This window comes from Sarcophilus harrisii, chromosome 1, assembly GCF_902635505.1.
Source record: "Sarcophilus harrisii chromosome 1, mSarHar1.11, whole genome shotgun sequence".
Taxonomy (NCBI): domain Eukaryota; kingdom Metazoa; phylum Chordata; class Mammalia; order Dasyuromorphia; family Dasyuridae; genus Sarcophilus; species Sarcophilus harrisii.
Genome location: NC_045426.1, coordinates 665058186 through 665077242, shown reverse-complemented (window position 1 = coordinate 665077242; position 19057 = coordinate 665058186). Strand labels below are relative to the sequence as shown.

The window sequence follows — 19057 nt, the reverse complement described above, 5'->3', positions numbered from 1 at the left end:
TACGCGAATTCTGGGTGGGACGATTTAGAAACTAACCCCGGCCCTTTGGCGCGCTTTAGGGAAGCCAGGCTCTAGGAGGCCGTTGGCGCTTTGAGGGGCGGGGCGCCCAACCCACCTGAATGTCCGTGAACAAAGGGGTCAATAAAGTTTGCTGGGGCTCTCTGTCGCGCGTGCGCCGGTAGCGGCTGCCGCAGCGTTGCGCATGCGCGGAGGGCCGGGCCGACGCCGGGCGGCGGGGATAACGGCGGAGGGGCTCGTGGCGCGGGCCGCGACCCGCGCTCGGGGTTTCTGTGAGGAAGCCGCTGAGGAGACGGGGACGGACGCTTTGAAGTTCGAGGGACTCGAAAGGAGGAAGGAGTAATGCTTGGCCCGGGGAGAAAGGGGGGAGGGGAAAGCGGCCCTAAGGCCTCAGGCCCGGGGTGTCGCGTGAGGATCCCCTGTCCCTCCGGAGGGGGGGTGGGGAAGGGAAGGAGGGAGGGACGCCGTGGCGTGGAGTGGGGGCTCGGGGGCGCCCGTGGGGGAAAGGGGGCCGGCTCGGAAAAGGGGAGGGGGGGTGGTGCTGGGGCGAGAAGGGCCGCGCGCCGAAGGGGGAGGGGCGGGGGCGAATGCTGAGGAAGAGGGGAGAGGCTCGCCCGGCGGGGGCAGGGGTGTCTCTGCTGGACTTGTGGGTGTGGTAAAGAGGGAGTCCTGAGCTTCGACTGAATTAATGGCTTCTCATCGTGAGTGGCCCGGCTTCCCTGGAGACAACTGAAACGTGCTTTTTAAGTACTTTTATTTAATTTTAGGCCTTTGAGTCATCCTAGTAAACTGGAAGGTCCTCAGCAACTTAAACGTGGAAGAAAGTTAATAAATAGTGTTGAATTTCCTCTTTCTCCATTGCCAATTTTGGGTTATGTTCTTCTCTTCACTGGAAGGAAATGGTTCAGAGGGGTTCTGCACGTGGGAAGGGTCTTCTCCCTAGCCCCGGAGGCAGCCCTGTCTGGTCCTGCGAAATCTTCCGCGGTTTGGTCTCCCTCTGCCCTTCCATTCTCAGAATTTTCTGCTCTCTTCCTGGTGGTCTCTGCGTCCCTGCTCTTCCTCGCGTGTGATGTTTGTGTCCGCAAACCCTCCCCTCCGGATCATTCATTGAAACTCGCTCTGCGTTGTGCCCAGGATGCAAGAGCGTTGGTCTTGGTGTTAGGAAGACGGGTTCAAACCTGGTTGTAGATACTTATTAGCTGTGTGCGCACCATTCACCTAACTTCTGCCTGCCTCAGTTCCCCACTGGCAAGGTAGGAATAATACTACCTGCCTCCCAGGTTTAATTTGAAGATAAAGTATCTTTGCAAATCTTAAAGCTATGTATGAATGCTACTAAGTTAGCAATGTCATTGTCTCTTGTTTGTGGACTGTGATAGCTTTCTTCTCCTTGATACTCTCTAAATTTCTATCATTTAGTCCTGGTTGTCCTCAGTCTCCTTTGCTGAATCTTTGTTTAGCTCATGCCCTCTAACCCTGGATATCCCCTACAGCTCTGCTGGATCTCTTCAGTCTTGACTCGGGTCTTTCCGCAATTCAGTCTTACTAAGTTGCCAAAATAGTCTTCCTAAATTATAGGCTTGACAGTGCTCTTCTCCTATGAATAAATTCAAATGGTTCTCTCTCACCTTCAAGATCCAATACAAAAGCCTTTGTGTGACATTCAAGAACCTTCAAACCTGGTCACCTGCCTTTCTCATCTTTATTTATTGTTTTAATAGCTTTTTGTTTACAAGTTATATGCATGGGTAATTTTACAGCATTGACAGTTGCCAAATCTTTTGTTTCAGTTTCTCCCCTCCTTTCCCCCACCCCCTCCCCTACATGGCAGGTTGACCAATACAGATTAAATATGTTAAAGTATAAATTAAATACAAAATAAGTATACATGTCCAAACAGTTATTTTGCTGTACAAAAAGAATCGGACTCTGAAATAGTGTACAATTAGACTGTGAAGGAAATCAAAAATGCAGGTGGACAAAAATAGAGGGATTGGGAATTCTATGCAATGGTTCTTAGTCATCTCCCAGAGTTCTTCGCTGGGCGTAGCTGGTTCAGTTCATTACTTCTCCATTGGAAATGATTTGGTTCATCTCATTGCTGAAGATGGCCAGAACCATCAGAATCGATCATCATATAGTATTGTTGTTGAAGTATATAATGATCTCCTGGTTCTGCTCATTTCACTCTGCATCAGTTCATATAAGTCTCTTCAAGCCTTTCTGAAATCATCCTGTTGGTTATTTCTTACCAAACAATAATATTCCATAATTTTCATATACCACAATTTATTCAGCCATTCTCCAATTGAGGGGCATCCACTCACTTTCCAGTTTCTGGCCACTACAAAAAGGGCTGCCACAAACATTCGTGCACATACAGTATATTTTATGATATATATCATTCCCTGCTATGTTGGGGTAAAGAGGGATTGGCAGGGCATGTGAATTTAGTTGGTCTCTTTATAATCTGTTGTTTGGGTATTTACTGACTCAGCTATCCAGCCTGCTAGCTCAGCTTCTTGTCCCCACTGTGTTTGAGAGAAAACAGATTGATTCAGTCCTATATTATCATAGGACCCTGGAGAGTAGAAGTTCCAGTCAGCAGACATTTCTCCATGGAACATCATGCCCCTATACCAGGTTCTTGCTGCTGTCCTCTGCCCTGCCTCTCCTTTCAACTTTGCTTGTGTGTTGTTTTATCCCATTAGTAACAGGATTAGTAAGCACCCTCTGTATGCCAGGCCTGGGAATACCAAGAAAGGCAAGAGAGAGTTCCCGCCTTTGAAGAGCTCACAGTCTAATGGGGGAAACAACACAAACAATTCTATACAAACAAGACATATACTGGATAAATTGGAGATTATCAAGAGAAAAGAGACTAGAATAGCAGTGAGGGGGGTTGGGGAAGGCTTGGAAGGGACTTTAGTTAAGACTTGACGGAACCCGTGGAAACATGGAAATGGAGATAGAGTGGGCAGGTACACTAAGCATGAGGGGGACAGGCAGGCAAAACACTAGTAGTCACAGATGGAGTGTCCTATTCAAGGAACAAGTCTGGCCAGTCTCATTGGATTGTAGAATGTGGGGGTAGGGGATCCTGGAAGCAAGAGGGAGGGAGCCATTGGAATTGGCTGAATGGGGGAGTGGAATGGAGGTGGGGGTGCGGGTTAGTAGCAGGAACAATTGCACTTCTGAGCAGATCAGTCTGACAGCCAAGTTCCTTTCATCTTTAATCTCTCCTTATCACTTGGCTTCTTCCCTGTTATGTATAAATATGCTCAGGTTTCCCCCTTCACTTGACCCTGTTCCCATCCTCTATCTCTTTAACGGTTCACAGGCAAATTCCTAGAAAAAACCATCTACACTTGTTGCCTTCACTTCCTCACCTCCCACTCAACTTCTCAGCCCCTTCTAATCTGACTTTTGACTACACCATTTGACTGAAACTACTCTGTCCAAGGTTACCAGTTATCTCTCAACTGTTTATTCCTTTTCTAAGTCTTCATCCTGCTTCACCTTTCTACCCCTTTTGACACTGTTGACTGATCATCTCCTTTTCTTGGATAAATCTGTAATCTTTTTTTTTTTTTTTTTTTAACATTGTCTTATCCAGATTTTTCTCTTAATTGTGACTTTTTTTGCAGTTTCCTTTGCTAGGTTATCATCCAGTTCCTTCTGCCCCCAAAATTTGAGTGTTCCTCAAGATTCTCTCCAGAGCTACTTTTCTTCTGAATCCAGATTTTTTTATGTCTTCATCAATCCCAAGGATTCTGCCATGTTTGGAATGTATTTCTCTTTCCTTTCCACTTCTTGGAATCCCTAGTTTCCTTCAAGATTCAGCTGAGGTCCCATAAAGCCTTTCCTCATTCCTCCAGCTGCTATTTCTTCCTCCTTCCCTCCCATATTCTTATGAGTTTATTGTGTGTTTAGATTATCAAATACCTGCCTGCTGAATTTTCACCAAGGTGACTTATTGTTAACTCAAAATTCAGCAGTGCTAAAGTAGAATTATCTTTCCTCCAAACTTGTTCCTCTTCCCATGTCCTTTTTTTGTTATAGGAATCACCATTCTTCTAAGCATTTACATCTACAACCTCAGTCATCTTTGATTTTTCTTTCTTCTTTCCCCTTAGTCACTTGCCATGTATTGTTATGATCTCCACAATATTTCTTCTATCCTCTTCCCTTACTGAGATAACTTTAGGTTAGTCCTGTTCACTTTATACTTAGACTATTTTATAGCCTTTTAATTGGTCTCCTTGCTTTTCTAGGCTTTCTCCTTGTTTCATTAATCTGCACAGCTGCTGAAATTAACTTTCCAAGGCACAGTGTCTGTGTTATTGTTCAGCTCAGAAAATCTTCCGTGTTTTTTTGAAGTTGCCTCCTGTTTAAATAGAAACAGTCTGGCATTTAAATCCCCATATAAACTATGTCCAATCTGCCTCTTTACAGCCTCGGGTCTTATTCTCCTTCACAATTTGGTTTATCAGATCATTTTAGGTGGTGCCTGACTTGGAGTCAGGAAGACATACTAAATCCTGCCTCAGGACACCCTAGTGCCTCATATGTAAAATGGGAATAATAAAAAAAGAGTATTTCCCTTCCAGGTGTGTTATGAGTTTAAATATGTCAAGCTTTTTTCATTCCTTAAAATATTATATAAATGATAGCTGTCACCATCTCTACCTTTACACCTGCTGTCCTCCATCCCTGTTGTGTACTTTATAAAACTCTTATTTCTCAGAAATCATGTCTAATTAAAAACTCAGGTACCCCCTTTCTCTATGCAGTCTTCCCTTTGCCGCCACTCCCTCACTCCCACCTGTTAGTGCTTTTCCATGTGTTTTACTTAATACTTGTAATGCTTGTATATATTTTATTCCCCATCTCCTACCAAGAATGTCAGCTCCTTGAGATCAGAGACTATGTGTTTTTTATATCCAGAGCACAGAGCAAACATTTAATAAATATTTGATTTCAATTGAACAACTTAGAGGTGCAATGGGAGGGAGGCCAGACTGACAAAACATGACTGAGGCTTCAGGGAGGGGAGATTCAACTACTTTAAAAGTTAATTTGCAGAACAGACCATAGATCCTGAACACCTTGTAGAAAAAGGAATTCAGAGCAAGGAGTAAGGAGGATGGTTTCCATAGAGGAGGGTGGGATATGAAGGTGAAATTTTGCATCAACTTAGTAAGTTTGAACCTGATATGGAGGATGCGGTGTTGGGGAACTTGTGGAGAATATGAGGGAAGTGAAGTAGGGAAGATTGCAGACTCAGGCTAGATTTCAAGAAGCTGTTCATAAGCAGGGTTACATTTCCCTTAGTGATTGATAGCTTTTACCATTGGGGTACTATGTTGTATTTCTATTTTGAATCTAAAACTGGTTTGGAGAGGATTTGTCAAATTTCTGAAATTTAAATCTTGCCCTGAGTTAATTTTCATTTTGTTCTTTCCATCTTATTTTGCAGATTTTTTTTTACTCTGTGCACTGAAGTCCAAAGACCATCACCATGGATTTTCAACATCGGCCTGGGGGCAAGACTGGGAGCGGTGGGGTAGCTTCATCTTCTGAGAGCAACCGAGATAGAAGGGAGCGCCTCAGACAGCTTGCTCTTGAAACAATTGATATCAACAAGGTAAAATTCACCCCATGTTAGCATGAAAAAGCCACCTGGCTGTCTTGGTTTTTAGAACTTGATATGATATCTCAGCTTGGTGGGTTAGGGCTTCCTCTATTCCATCTCCTTGTATCCTGCGTTTTGAACAACAGCATCTTATATTAAAAAGCTCATAGCCCTAGGAGTCAGGAGACTCCAGTTCTGGTGTCAGCTTCATCACTTGCCTTGCTCTTGTTAACCTCTTTGCTTCTCAGTTTTCTTCAACCATAAAATAAGTGGCTTGGAATAGATGATCCACTAAAGTTTTCTTCTGACTCATGTGATCCTATTGATTACAATAAGAAGCTTGAAGTAAAGAAACAGGATGAACAACATCTTAAGCCTTTTAATAATGAAACACAAATTCTATCAAAGTGCCAATACAAAATTGAAGGAAGAAGATATGAGGGTTGAATTGTGGTTTTCCTTTGTTTTAGGTCCGTGGCAGCCTAAGCAGTTGCACATAACAGTTTCTTCTCCATATTCATTCCATTTTACTATAGCTTTTAATGCCTGCTACTGAGATGGTCTATTAGATTCTCATAAGAGTTCAGGAAACTTTGTTTCTGCAGTGTGAACGTGGGCAAGTCACATTGCCTTTTCAAATTTGATCACGTCTCAAAAATGGAGGAATTATTTTCATTTTTGATCTGATTTTTTCTTGTACAGCATGATAAATGTAGAAATATGTATAGAAGAATTGCACCTATATTGGAGTACTTGGGAAAGGTCCTCCTTTCCCAAGAGGAGAAAGGGGGAAGAAAATTTTGGAACACAAGGTTTTGCGAGGGTGAATGTTGAAAACTATCTTTGCATGTATTTTGAAAATAAAAAGCTATTGTTAAAATGGAGGAATTAATATCATATCTTCTCAAAGTTGGTACAAGATAATCTCTTCTTCTGTTCAAAAATCTGTGAGTCTTTGATTTTGATACCTTTTTTTTTATGAATGTGTCTTTCCCAATACTGCTGGCTCTTTCAAAGAATAGCAGTTTGTAAAATGATGATCAACCAAATAATAAAGTTTAACATCTTTATTTTTTTCCTAATGGAATGAGCTACTTCTCATTATACACTAAAACTCCTTTTTTTGTGCCCTTCTCTCTCTGATAGAAGGCCCTTTGGAGGAGTTTTTTGGTTTGTTTCTTTTTGAGAGGAGTGGTTTCTGTATTTCTCAGCACCTAGCATTGGGTTCAATGCATCCAAAATGTTAAATTGAATTGACCCTAAGTTTTTGGTTTAACGAATCCTCATCCTCCTTATCCACATTCATCTTTCTCTTTGACAAGAGGTAAGTGGCTGTCTCTAGGAATTGGAAAAAATTCTTCTGTTAAAGCCAAAAAAAGAAACTCTTCCTCCTTTTTTCCCTCCTTTAAATTATACAGGTTTTTGGGGCCAGAGAGAGAGAGAGAGAGTCTCTGTGTGGGACCAGTAACTCAATTAAGAAATGTCTCACACATCCAAAGAAATAATTGATCACAGGACATTGTTTTATCTGCTCTCTTTTGGTAATATCGAGCATCTTACTGTGTTTGTGATTTTCATTTTAATTTAAATTATATTTTTACTTTTCTAGGATCCTTATTTTATGAAGAATCATTTGGGTTCCTATGAATGCAAACTCTGCTTAACACTTCACAACAATGAGGTGAGTTATGTTTTGAGTTTAACAGTTTGCTTATCTGAGGCAGCTAGGTGGCACAGTGGATAAAGTGCTGGGTTTGGAATCTGAAAGATTTCTTTCCTGGGGTTCAAATCTGGCTTGGGACACCAGCCTTGTGACCCCGGGCAGGTCATTTATCATTGTTTACCTCAGTTTCCTCATCTATGAAATGATCTGGAAAAAGAAATTGCAGACCATCCCAATATCTTTGCCAAGAAAACTCAAATGGAGTTTGAAGAATGGGACATGACTGAAACTACTGAACAACAAAACCAATTGAGGCCTGTAGTCCTTTGTAGCCTTTAAACTTTTTTTTTGGGGGGGGGGGCAGTTTCTGTGATCAGAAATAGATGATAATTCCTAGAGGATCATGAGAAGCCAGTTTCTGAATAGTAATATATATCTGTATAGTGAGATGAAATGTGGGCTTCCTCAAGGGAATGTAACATGTAATAAAAACATCATCTTCATACCTCTGTAGTTTAAGAAACTGGAGCAAGTGTTCTATAACTAGTCTATAAAATATTCAGGAATATGAATCACATTTCCAATATTCACTGAAGTTAGTCAATGTTTGTCAATTGATTGATGTTTATTAGAAGTGTCTTTAAAAAAAAAAAAAAGCTTGAATAGGCTAAATAATGGACATCACACTTGGTGTCCAAAATAAATTCATCATGTTAGAAAAAAAGGTTGAAGCTAATAAAATAAAATGTAATAGAATTAAATATAAAATCCTGTGTTTTAGTTCTGAAACTAGTTATGCAGGTAAAGAATAGGAAGCATGACTTGAATAGTTTCATGTGAAAAATACCTGGAATTTTAATAAACTTTTTTTTTGGGGGGGGGGGGGGGGCTAAGGCAATTGGGGTTAAGTGACTTGCCCAGGATCACACCAATAGGATGTGTGTGAACTAAAATTTTCATAAAACTCGGCAATGTGTTTTGATAGCCAAAAAATGCTGATGTGGTTCTAGGCTGTATTCATAGCAAATTAATATCCATGAATGATGGGTTTGTAGGATTCTGTTCTCTCCAGAGCCTGACTTTAAGCACTGGAAAAGTTGTTAAGTGAAAAAGGAATTAATTTGTTCAGTTGGACCTTGTAGGCTAAACCTTAGTAGGACTGGTGAGTGGAATTTAAAAGGGTAATAGGTTTCAGCCCACTCTTAAATTGATCTTAACAATCAGAGGCCCAAGGCTCGAAGGTACTGGGATGCATTAGGAGAGAGGTATCTTTCAGCAGAGGGTAGGTAGCTGTTCCAGGCATGTGGTAGAGAAGATTCACACTTGGGTTAGCAGTTGAACTGAGATCCCATTGTCCTTATTTTATGAAACTTATGGTAATTCACTCCAACTTCTTTTGTGTGTTTCCCCCCTCTAGGGAAGCTACTTAGCTCATACTCAAGGAAAAAAGCATCAAACAAATTTGTAAGTATTTATAGTAAGAACTTTTAGGAACCTGATGTTGAAGTTATTAGTCACTTGTACTTATCTCTACTTACTTCCTTGTGTTCTTAAGTTCCTACTAAAATTCCATCTTTTTACAAGAAGCCTTTTCTAATACCTCATAATTCTAGTGCCTTCCCTCTATTAATTATTTCTTTTCATCCTGCTTATAACTTGTTTATAGTGTATATTTATTTGCTAATTATTTCACCTGTCAAATTGTTAGCTCCTTGAGGGCAGGGACTTTTGTCTCTTTACTATGGTGCATATACCTAATAAATTTCTGTTGTCTGACTGACTTTTACCATATATCTTTCAATTTGATTATTTAGTATTCAGAGGGCTGATAGGAAATACACTCTGCTTTTATTTTAGACATTGTTTCTTGAATTAAAGCATCCATGGGGTTTTACAGATAAGCACAGCAGCAAAACCTTATTCTTGTGGTCAGGTATCGTCTTGAACAGGGACTAGCAAACTATAGGACTGCTAAGAATGATTTTTACATTTTTAAATAAAGGTTTTATTGTAATTAAAAACTTAAAAACCATTCTACATACAAAAATTGCCCTCAAGCAATAGTTTGTCGATTCCTGCCCTAGAAGCACACATTATTTGTCTTCAATAATATCTCATGTCAGACGTTTTGTCTCAGTCAAAATATATATGAAATAATGAGGTGTCTATTTTTACTCTTAATGTGATGTACTTTTTTGCTTTAAATTTTTTTGGCATAATATGCATTATAGATAATTGGGGAAAGCAAGGATAATAGTCACAAGAAAGTAAAAATGTTAATAGTCTGGCAATGAAACAAATATCCATGAATGTAATTTGAGTGCCAAATTTCAAAATACCAGAGAAATAAGAGTAATAATAACTGTCTTCAATTTAAGTTTATCTTTTGAAAAAATAAATTCTTGATTGATTTATCTTGGGTTTTTTTTTTTTATCATCTACAGTTCCCACAGTATTCCCCATCCTTATCCCCCATTCCAGAAAGCTCTCTTTTAAAATAAAGAAGGAAAAAGGAAGAAAAAAATTGAGCAAAACTATGAAAAAAGTCGTCATCTGTCTTTTTCTCCCAGTCTCTGTGCCAAGGATCTAAGGAGGAGGTGCCACCTTAGATCTCTTCTTTGGGGTCAAGCTTGGCTCTTAGATCTGCACAGCTTTTCAGTGTGTTACTTTCCTGTTTTGTTCTCATCCTTTTTACCTATTGTTTTCCTGGTTCTGTTTCCTTCACTTGACACCAGTTTACATTTTCTTATGTTTCTTTTCTATGTCCATCATAGTTACCTTTCTTTCCAATGTGATGTTTCTTCATCACTCATATGCTGCAGTGTAGTCAGCTGGGCCCAACTAATCATCTTCCTTGTTCCCAGTTCTTTGTGCAGTGCAGCACTTTACACGGTGACACATACATTAAGACAAAGGATGTGCCCGTGTGCTGGCCGAACAAGCTGTATGATATGAAGGATACAATTTTACTGTTTCTTAAGAATTCAGAGAAGTATAGGCTGACTTAGCTGAATGAATGGGAAAGGAAATCTGCAGAATCATATTTACTTTTAAATAGTTATATCTGGTTGATCATGATTTGCTATGTAATCAACTTTAAAATGTTCTCTGTTTCTAGCAAAATTACAAAGAAATTTATAAATAAAACAGTATAGTCAAAAGCAACTTAAAAAAAAAAGTGAAACTATGATGAATTAAAGCCGAATGCTGTTTTATGTAAGTCAAAAGGGAAATGGAAGTAGTTAGGAATCATCTTAAAAGATGAGTTTGCATGTGCAATGTTACAATTACAAAATACTTACTGATTTGTATTAGTCACATTCTTTTTACTAAGTTATTTTTAATCTGTAAATCTCGGGGGGGAGGGTGAGCTGAATATAAAAGTTTGGGGTTTGGTTTTTTTTTTTTTAAGGCTTAAAGCTTGAAATTTTAAAGTTATTGGTCTTAATTATTTAGTACAAAAGTACTAGAGTTATAGTAATGAACATTTAAAAATCATTTTAAAACATTCTAGTTAGCAAGCATATATTAAATGTTTATTATGTCCAGGCACAGTATGATAAGGGCTGGGAGTACAAAGTAAGACAAAACAATCCCAGGCTTCAAGGGGTTCACATTTTTCTGAGGGACTATTTGTAGACAACTATGTCCCAACAAGATAGATGCAGGGTAAATTGGTGATAATCTTAGTGGGAAGGCACTAGCATTGAGTGGGACTGGGAAGACTTTTTTGCAAAAAGTCTGAATTTAGCAGAGACATGAAGGAAGCTGGAGAGCTATGGAAGCAAAAGGTGAAGAAGTAGAAAATTGCTGACCTGGAGGACAGCCAGTAGAAATGCAAGGAGTCAGGAGTGTCTTATACAGGAGACAGGCAGGCCCATTTCACTGTATGGAATTTCATACAGGGGAGCGAAGTGTAAGAAGAAAAGAAAGGTTATAGGAAGGCCGGATTATGAAAAGCTTTGAATGCCAAGCAGGGTTTATATTTGATCCTAGGGTTAATAGAGAGCTATTGGAGTTAATATTGAGTTAGGAGGAATGATGTGGTCAGACCTGTACTTGAGGGAGATCATTTTGACAGCCAAGTAGAGGATGGCCTGGAATGGGGAAATACTTGTGGTAGGAAGACCCCCTTCTCTCTCCCTTCCCCCCGCCCCTCTGACAGACTGTTACAGTAGGCCAAGTAAGGGGTGATAAGGGCCCTGTCTAAAGTGGTAGCAGTGTCAGGAGAGGAGAAGGCTTATAAGAAATGTTACAGATGTAAAATTGACAGGCCTTGGCAGTAGATTTATATGGAGATCTGAGGCAGTGAGGAATTAAAGAGGACACCTAGATTGTGACTTGAGGATAATAGTACCCTTGACAGTAATAGGGAAATTAGGAGAAGGGGAGACTTTGCGAGTTGAGATATAATGTGTTCTGTTTTGAACATGTTGAGTTTAAAGTGTCTGGGATATCTACTCCAAGATAGTTAGAAAGCTGTTGGAGACGTGGGACAAGAGCCCAGAATAAAAGATGGAACCTTGTAAATCATTCCGAGAATCATCTTCATAGAGTTGATAATTTGATCCATAGGAACAGATCACTAAATGAAATGGTATAGAGGGAGAGAAGACAGGGCCTAGGACAGAGCTTTGGAGAACATCCATAGGGCTGAAGGTTCCTCTGGATTTTGTTTGAAACCTGCTGAGGTTATCATTTAAATTGTTAAAATCCTCATCACTCTACCCAAGCTATAAAAGCAAGCAAAAGGTATAAGGGAAGGTTGTAGGTATGTGTTGAATCTCTTCTGCTTGCAGAGCCTTGGAGAAGATCCCAGAGTTCAGATCTGTCCCAAGCAGGGAGCTCAGTTTTAATTTTCATATTTTAGGACTCTGAAGTGAGGAAGAAGGGAAGAATGTTTAATTAAAGGGCAGCTTAATCTGTGACCTTGGAGAGCTATAGATCCCCTCGTGTCTTGCCCCCTGTCACTTGATTAGTTGTTCTGTGAATGTGAGTAAGTGGTTGTTTGCAGTCCTCTGTGAAGGTAAAGATTTCTACTTCAAACAACTCTTTCCCATATGTTTGTGGTATGGTGGGAAGAGAGCTAGATAGATAGTAAAGCCCTACAGAACTTGCCTCAGGTCCTGGCACTATTATTTAATCATGTTATTGAATCTCTTTAAGCCGTGATTTCTAATCTATTGAAGGATTTGGAGCTTGATGATATCTGAACTTCTTTCCAGCTCTCATTCATTCCTTTTTTTTTTCTTTCCATTCTCATCATACCCCTTTGAAGCAGGCAAAACAAGTATGATTCTTTGAGTTTCAAGAAGGTATCTAGAAGAGAGGCCCATGGATGATCAACTTAGAGTGGGGAGATAGGGGTGTCACATCGAGAAAGGGACAGCCAAATTGGAGCCCAGGCTTCCTGGCCCCCAGCTCAACCCTTTTCACCAGAATAAGGGATTTTTCCTTTAAGACAACTTAAGAGACATAGCAGGACACTAACCCTTTTATTGTGGTTGATGTTAGGGCTCGGAGAGCTGCAAAAGAAGCCAAGGAGGCTCCAGCCCAGCCAGCCCCAGAGAAAGTCAAAGTGGAAGTGAAGAAATTTGTGAAAATTGGTCGTCCGGGGTACAAAGGTATGTGACCAGAGGCTCCCTCAGGCAAAACTGGAGTACAGTACAGCAGGTGGTCTCTGCAGCTGTTCTTTGAATTGTAAATAAGCTTTTTAGCTACTGTAATCAGTGACCCTGAAACCCTCCCTTTACCTATAGAAAAACTGTTAATTTTTGGAATTCATACCGGGAATCCAGTCAACTCCCCAGAATCTCCTCCCAGCTCTTTTTTACAGACCTTTCTGTCACACCGAAGAATGGTCTACTCCTCCTTTGTGAGGTGTTCAGAATTGTTGGCAAGCTGTCTGACCTAGTAATGTATAATCATGCCTTGCAAAATGCCCTTTGGTCAATATGAATACTTCTAAGGGAGAAGGTGTTCTGTTTGTCTTCCTTTAAAATGAGTATTTTATCAACTATCCCAGGCTAATAAAAGGCACTAGTACCAGATTTGAATAGCCTTCCCCCTTCTTTGTGTTTCCATCTTGGTGATTTTTACCTTTTAGCACAGGACTCCTAGGCCCATATAACAGAATCCTGTTTGATATTGTCTTCATTTTTCCAAAGGACAACACTCAGTGAAATAGTACTGCTCTTTCTCTAGATCCAACACAGAAACCTGATTTTTTTTTCCTTTTATGTTGATTTATGAATGATGGAGGTGATTACTGTTCTTCTTCTCCCTCTCCTTTTTATTAATGTCTATTTCAGAGAAAGTTGCTCCCCAGGGAAGTTGTGTAGTTAAGCTGGGCTGCTTTATGGAGTCAGTAGCCAAAAGCCAAAAACCTCTTGACCTGAGAGGCTCTTAGGAGCTTGGCAGAAATCCTCTTAACAGTCAGGTCATTTTCACCTCATCTCAAGCCTTGGACCAAAGCCTGGTCCACAAAGCCAAGAAGTGTAAAGATTGTTCATTTTCATAAACAGCTCTTGGCTTTGTGGCAAGATTTGCACATTCATTTTGATTGTTGTACTTTTACATATTTAGATTGATTTTAGAATTATCTTCACTCCAACAGTTACTGAACACCTTCCATGTGCAGAACATTGGTGGAGGGAAAACAGCTAGTCTGGTAGGGACTCACATAGGAGATTACTGTAACAGAATTACATGGGTTTTAAAGAGGCACAAAGTAGTGAGGAATACAGTCTTTATCATGAGCTGTCTTAGAAAGTTTCATGGAGGAGGTGGGATTTTAATTGGGCTTCAGATCATGGGTATAAATTCAGCAAGACAGAATGAAAGTAAGGACAAGAAAGGGCTTACATGTGACAAGACTGTGAAGTTCACCTGAGACTGGATCACTCAGATGGAAGTAACATGAAATACAGTTGTAATGAGGGTCTTAAATAATGCCTTATATTAGCCATAGACAGTGTTTGAGCAGTGGAATAACATAACCAGAAAGATGCTTAAGAAGGATTCTTGGAGAAAGGATATGAGAAGATTTGTGTCAGGAGACTGTTGTACTAATACAAGTATTTGAACACAGATGACATTTTATTTTAACTTTGCATCTTTTACAGCTGGCCTAAATTAATACTTTTGATATTGAGCTGATGGTCACCCAAAGGGGCCTTCAGAGTAGCTGCACTTAGCTTTTCAGCATTAGGGCTAAAGGGTGAGACTTAGGACTGGACCCCTAGAGGCAGGCTACCTGACACACAGAGGAGACACTGAGGTCCAGCTGGTCACACAGATAGCAAGGAGAGGGCCAGGATTTGAACTCAGAAATCCATTGCTCTTTCCACTGTACTATACTGTCTTTTATATGTTGTTCCAAGTGAAGTATATCTGTAGTAAATAATATTGTTACTTAGTCTTTTTTCATGAAGGAGGGGATCAAAAGATTTTTTTTTTTCAATTAACAAACATCTTCTCTTTTCCACTCTGCCCCCTACTGATGAAGAAAAAAAATAAGGGAGAAAAACCTGTGTAACAAAAGCACAATCAGAAGTAATTCCCCCCTCTGCATGTCCCCAGAATCTGCAAGTCAGTCTGTATCTTGAGTCCCTTAGCTTTCTGTGAGCTGGTGGGTTGTGGGTTTCATCATGGATCAGAGGACAACTTCTTTCAAAGAATCCAACATCTATTAATTGCTTTTATCAAGCATATATTTGATGGCCTTCTTCATTCACACAGACTACATCATCATATATTTTAGTTTTCCTGCTTTTTTTTCCTGCATGTGAAATAGCATAGAAGTCTCTAGGAGACATTTTATAAATCTAGAAGCAAGTGTTTGAATTTGTGAAGTAATGCAGACAGCTGGTCCCCCTGCCGCCACCCCAGTCGTTCATTAGGTACCTCTCCCTTCCAGCAGAGTGCTGGACATTGTAGGCAAGAGGCTGTCCTTGCCCTCAGGTTTCTTACAGTCTGTGTAGGATGTCTTGTAAGGGGTATAGCTTGGGGAGGCACACAAGTCTTTGGGGTGGGCTTTGTTAGAGTGACTGACTTCTTGTTTTTCCATGTCAGTGACCAAGCAGCGGGACACGGAGATGGGCCAGCAGAGCCTCCTCTTCCAGGTAAGTTTGTTCACTTGCCCATACCCACTACCCTTTGTGAATGAGCATGTTCCTTGTATGGGAGTTCAAAAGAAAGATCCCTTTTTCTTTCTTTGTTGTTGCTGCTGAGCCAGTTGGGGGTAAGTGACTTGCCCAGGGTCACACAGCTAGGAAGTGTTAAGTATCTGAGACCAGATTTGAACTCAGGTCTTCCTGATTTCAGGGCTGGTGCTGTATCCACTGAACCACCTAGCTGCCCCTAGATCCCTTTTTCTTAAGAACTCTGATTAGTCCCCAAGTGATTAGGTTGATCCTTCCTCTTTGTGTTATGTAACATGTCTGTTCTAGCTGAGCACTCCCATTTCCCAGGCCTTGGTTACATCTTGACCTTTCCTTTCCTCTTACCCCATTAAACACCTGTGCTCCTGGGCCTGTTGCTACAGATTGACTATCCTGAGATTGCAGAGAGCATCATGCCACGCCACCGATTCATGTCTGCCTACGAGCAGAGGATTGAACCCCCAGACAGACGTTGGCAGTATCTTTTGATGGCAGCGGAACCCTATGAAACCATTGCTTTTAAGGTAATGCAAGAGAAAGCAGAAAGACTGGGGTTCTTTCCCCTGCCCCTCTAAACCTTGTGCTTCCCTCCAAGTCACTATATCCTTCTTCTAGAATAGTTTCTCCAGTGTTTATCGAACCCTCTGCGCCCTAGATGCTATTTTAGGGCTGTAGATGGTAGGCAGGGGCAGTTGCTCTGATTCTGATAATCGTAAATGAGAGCATTTATCCTGACTCGGGATATAAGAGGAAATGGATATATCTATATATCTGTATCTATAAATACAGATATATAGATATAAAAGAAAATGCTTTAAGACAGGAATAACATGGTGGATTTAAAACGGGATATTATCCTTCCCACTAGTACTTTCTATCAGTCTCTGGTACTTCCAGATCTCTCTCTTCAGCTCAGGTCTCCTTCTGAGTTCCAGTGCCTATTATATATCTGAAACTAGATATCCCCTAGCCATCCTTCCCTTAGTATATCGAAAGCAGAACCTGTGATCTTTCTGTCCCTCCTCCCTGTTTCTGACCTCATCCATTTTGAGAAGCATAGATTTGGGAATAAGACCCTCAAGTCTTCAGAGCTCTCAAACTGTATACGTGGAATTACCTTCTCAGGGTGAGCAGAAAGAATGAGTAATTCTGGACAAATCAACCGGTTGTCATTCCCCCTTCTCCCCTCAGCAGCATTAGAAGATCTCTAAGAGCACTTTTGACCCTGAGTATGATCATCCTAAATCTCTGAGCAACCCCTGGTTGCTGATCTGAACCAGAGATCTTTGGACTTTTGGCTCCCTCGAGGGACCTTATGGGATCCATACTTATTCTCATATGGTCTCAAAAGATCCCACACACCTCTTCCTCCCATTTTTAGCATCTTTATGTTTTATCAGCACGCTTGGAGGGGAGAGAAACAGAAATCTTCGAGTTATCTGTCACTCGACTGACCCTGTCTGATCGCTTGCTTCCTTTCTGCTCAGGTTCCAAGTAGAGAGATTGACAAGACTGAAGGGAAGTTTTGGACCCACTGGAACAGAGAAACCAAGCAGGTAACCAGTGATTCCTTGCCTTAAGTTGAGGGGATTGACCTAAATTATTTTTTTGAGATCTCTAGCTCTGAACTTCTCCAGTTTGGGGGGTCCCTTTAAGCTCAGGTGAGTGAGTAGCTTCACAAAACTTGCTTAAAGGGTCATTTTAGGCTGGGATAGACATTTCCAGGCCTCTGGCATTACCAAATCAGCTACTTTTTATGGTTGACTTGTCAAGAGTGGCGGCTTCTCTGGCTAAGAGCCACAAGTCTCCTCTTCTGTCTGTACCCACCATGAGGAGATCTCGGCTGCCCCCAGAATGCCCCGTTCCAGCTTGTGGCCAAGGCCCTGGTGGGGGAGGGCCTCTGTTCTTGCTTGTGTGGCTGAGACAGGTTTTCACTCGGTGACTACTGATATGGTTCAGTTTTGGGTTAAAATAGACATTTGTCTCCCATTCCAGGCTGTAGAGCAGTTTGGAAAGACTTGAGCACCTGCTTTAAGGGGAGGAAGTAGCTCTAAGCAAGGTTTATTGAACTTCCCTGGTGTGGGGTAGAAGAGTGAACATGGAGATTCTTGCCAGGCTCTCATGTCTCAGAAAATTGACTTCTTTCTCTCTCTCTTTTTTTTTTAAGTTTTTTCTCCAGTTCCATTTTAAGATGGAGAAGCCTCCTGCTCCCCCAGCTCTCCCGGCTGGGCCTCCAGGAGTGAAGCGACCCCCACCCCCACTGATGAATGGTTTACCTCCTCGACCACCTCTGCCAGAGTCCTTGCCACCACCACCTCCGGGTGGCATGCCTCTGCCACCCATGCCTCCCAGTGGGCCTGCACCCCCGGGTCCTCCTGGACCCCCTCAGATGCCCCCTCCTGCACCTGGAGTGCATCCCCCTGCTCCTGGGGTTCATCCCCCAGCTCCTGGGGTCCATCCTCCGGCTCCCGGGGTACACCCTCCAGCTCCTGGGGTACACCCTCCTACTCCTGGGGTTCATCCTCCAGCTCCTGGGGTACACCCCCCAGCTCCTGGGGTACACCCTCCTACTCCTGGAGTACATCCTCCAGCTCCTGGGGTACATCCTGCAGCACCTGGAGTACATCCCCCAGCTCCAGGAGTACACCCCCCAGCACCTGGGGTGCATCCTCAAGCTCCAGGAGTACACCCACAGGCACCTGGGGTACATCCTCAGGCTCCTGGGGTACACCCACAAGCACCTGGAGTTCATCCTCAAGCTCCTGGGGTACACCCACAAGCACCTGGAGTTCATCCTCAGGCTCCTGGGGTACACCCACAAGCACCTGGGGTTCATCCTCAGGCTCCTGGGGTACACCCACAAGCACCTGGGGTTCATCCTCAAGCTCCTGGGGTACACCCACAAGCACCTGGGGTTCATCCTCAGGCTCCAGGGGTACATCCCCAAGCTCCTGGAGTTCATCCCCAAGCTGGGGTTCATCCTCAAGCACCTGGGGTTCACCCCCAAGCTCCAGGGGTTCATCCCCAGGCTCCTGGGGTTCATCCCCAAGCTCCAGGGGTTCATCCCCAAGCTCCAGGGGTTCATCCTCAAGCTCCAGGGGTTCACCCCCAGGCTCCAGGTGTACACCCCCCAAACCCAGGAGTACATCCCCCAACTCCTATGCCCCCAATGTTGCGGCCCCCTCTTCCCTCAGAAGGACCTGGGAATATTCCTCCTCCTCCACCAACCAATTGAAAAGATTTTCATCCTCCCCTACCAAGTTGGTTCTTATTTACATTGCATCATTTCCCCAAAGACAGGTTTGGTGTTTTTTGTATAGGGATTTGAACTCTGTCCTCAAAGTTGATTAAATAGGTTTTTACCTTGTTTACATTGAATGGAATAATGTGCAGTGGCCTCATTAAGTTATGGTAGAGTCCCAATCCGGTCACCTCCCTGCCTTTCCCTGGTTTCTAGGAAGAAAACTGCTGTGCGTCTATCGGTAAGGAGCTTGTTGGGGAGCACTCACCCCTTGTTTAGTGGGGGGGGGGGGGGCTCTGACACCCTCCCAGGCTTCTGTCCATCAGATGTAGCCATGA

General features: G+C 42.2%; 1 protein-coding gene across 3 annotated transcripts; it reads left to right on the top strand.

Annotated features, from left to right (window-relative positions):
- The first annotated feature begins 189 nt into the window (after positions 1 to 189).
- On the top strand, positions 190 to 18856 carry SF3A2 (splicing factor 3a subunit 2). Of its 3 annotated transcripts, none has more exons than XM_031948112.1 (9): positions 190 to 357; positions 5498 to 5665; positions 7263 to 7334; positions 8734 to 8780; positions 12831 to 12940; positions 15390 to 15439; positions 15862 to 16002; positions 16966 to 17034; positions 17646 to 18856. In XM_031948112.1, the coding sequence occupies exons 2-9, from the start codon at positions 5540 to 5542 to the stop codon at positions 18711 to 18713; spliced, it is 1683 nt and encodes a 560-aa protein (XP_031803972.1). In that variant the 5' UTR covers positions 190 to 357; positions 5498 to 5539; the 3' UTR covers positions 18714 to 18856. The 3 variants fall into 3 exon arrangements, with proteins under 3 accessions (XP_031803972.1, XP_031803974.1, XP_031803973.1); XM_031948114.1 differs by lacking the exon at positions 190 to 357 and adding an exon at positions 625 to 719; XM_031948113.1 differs by lacking the exon at positions 190 to 357 and adding an exon at positions 1138 to 1271.
- Positions 18857 to 19057: the final 201 nt, after the last annotated feature.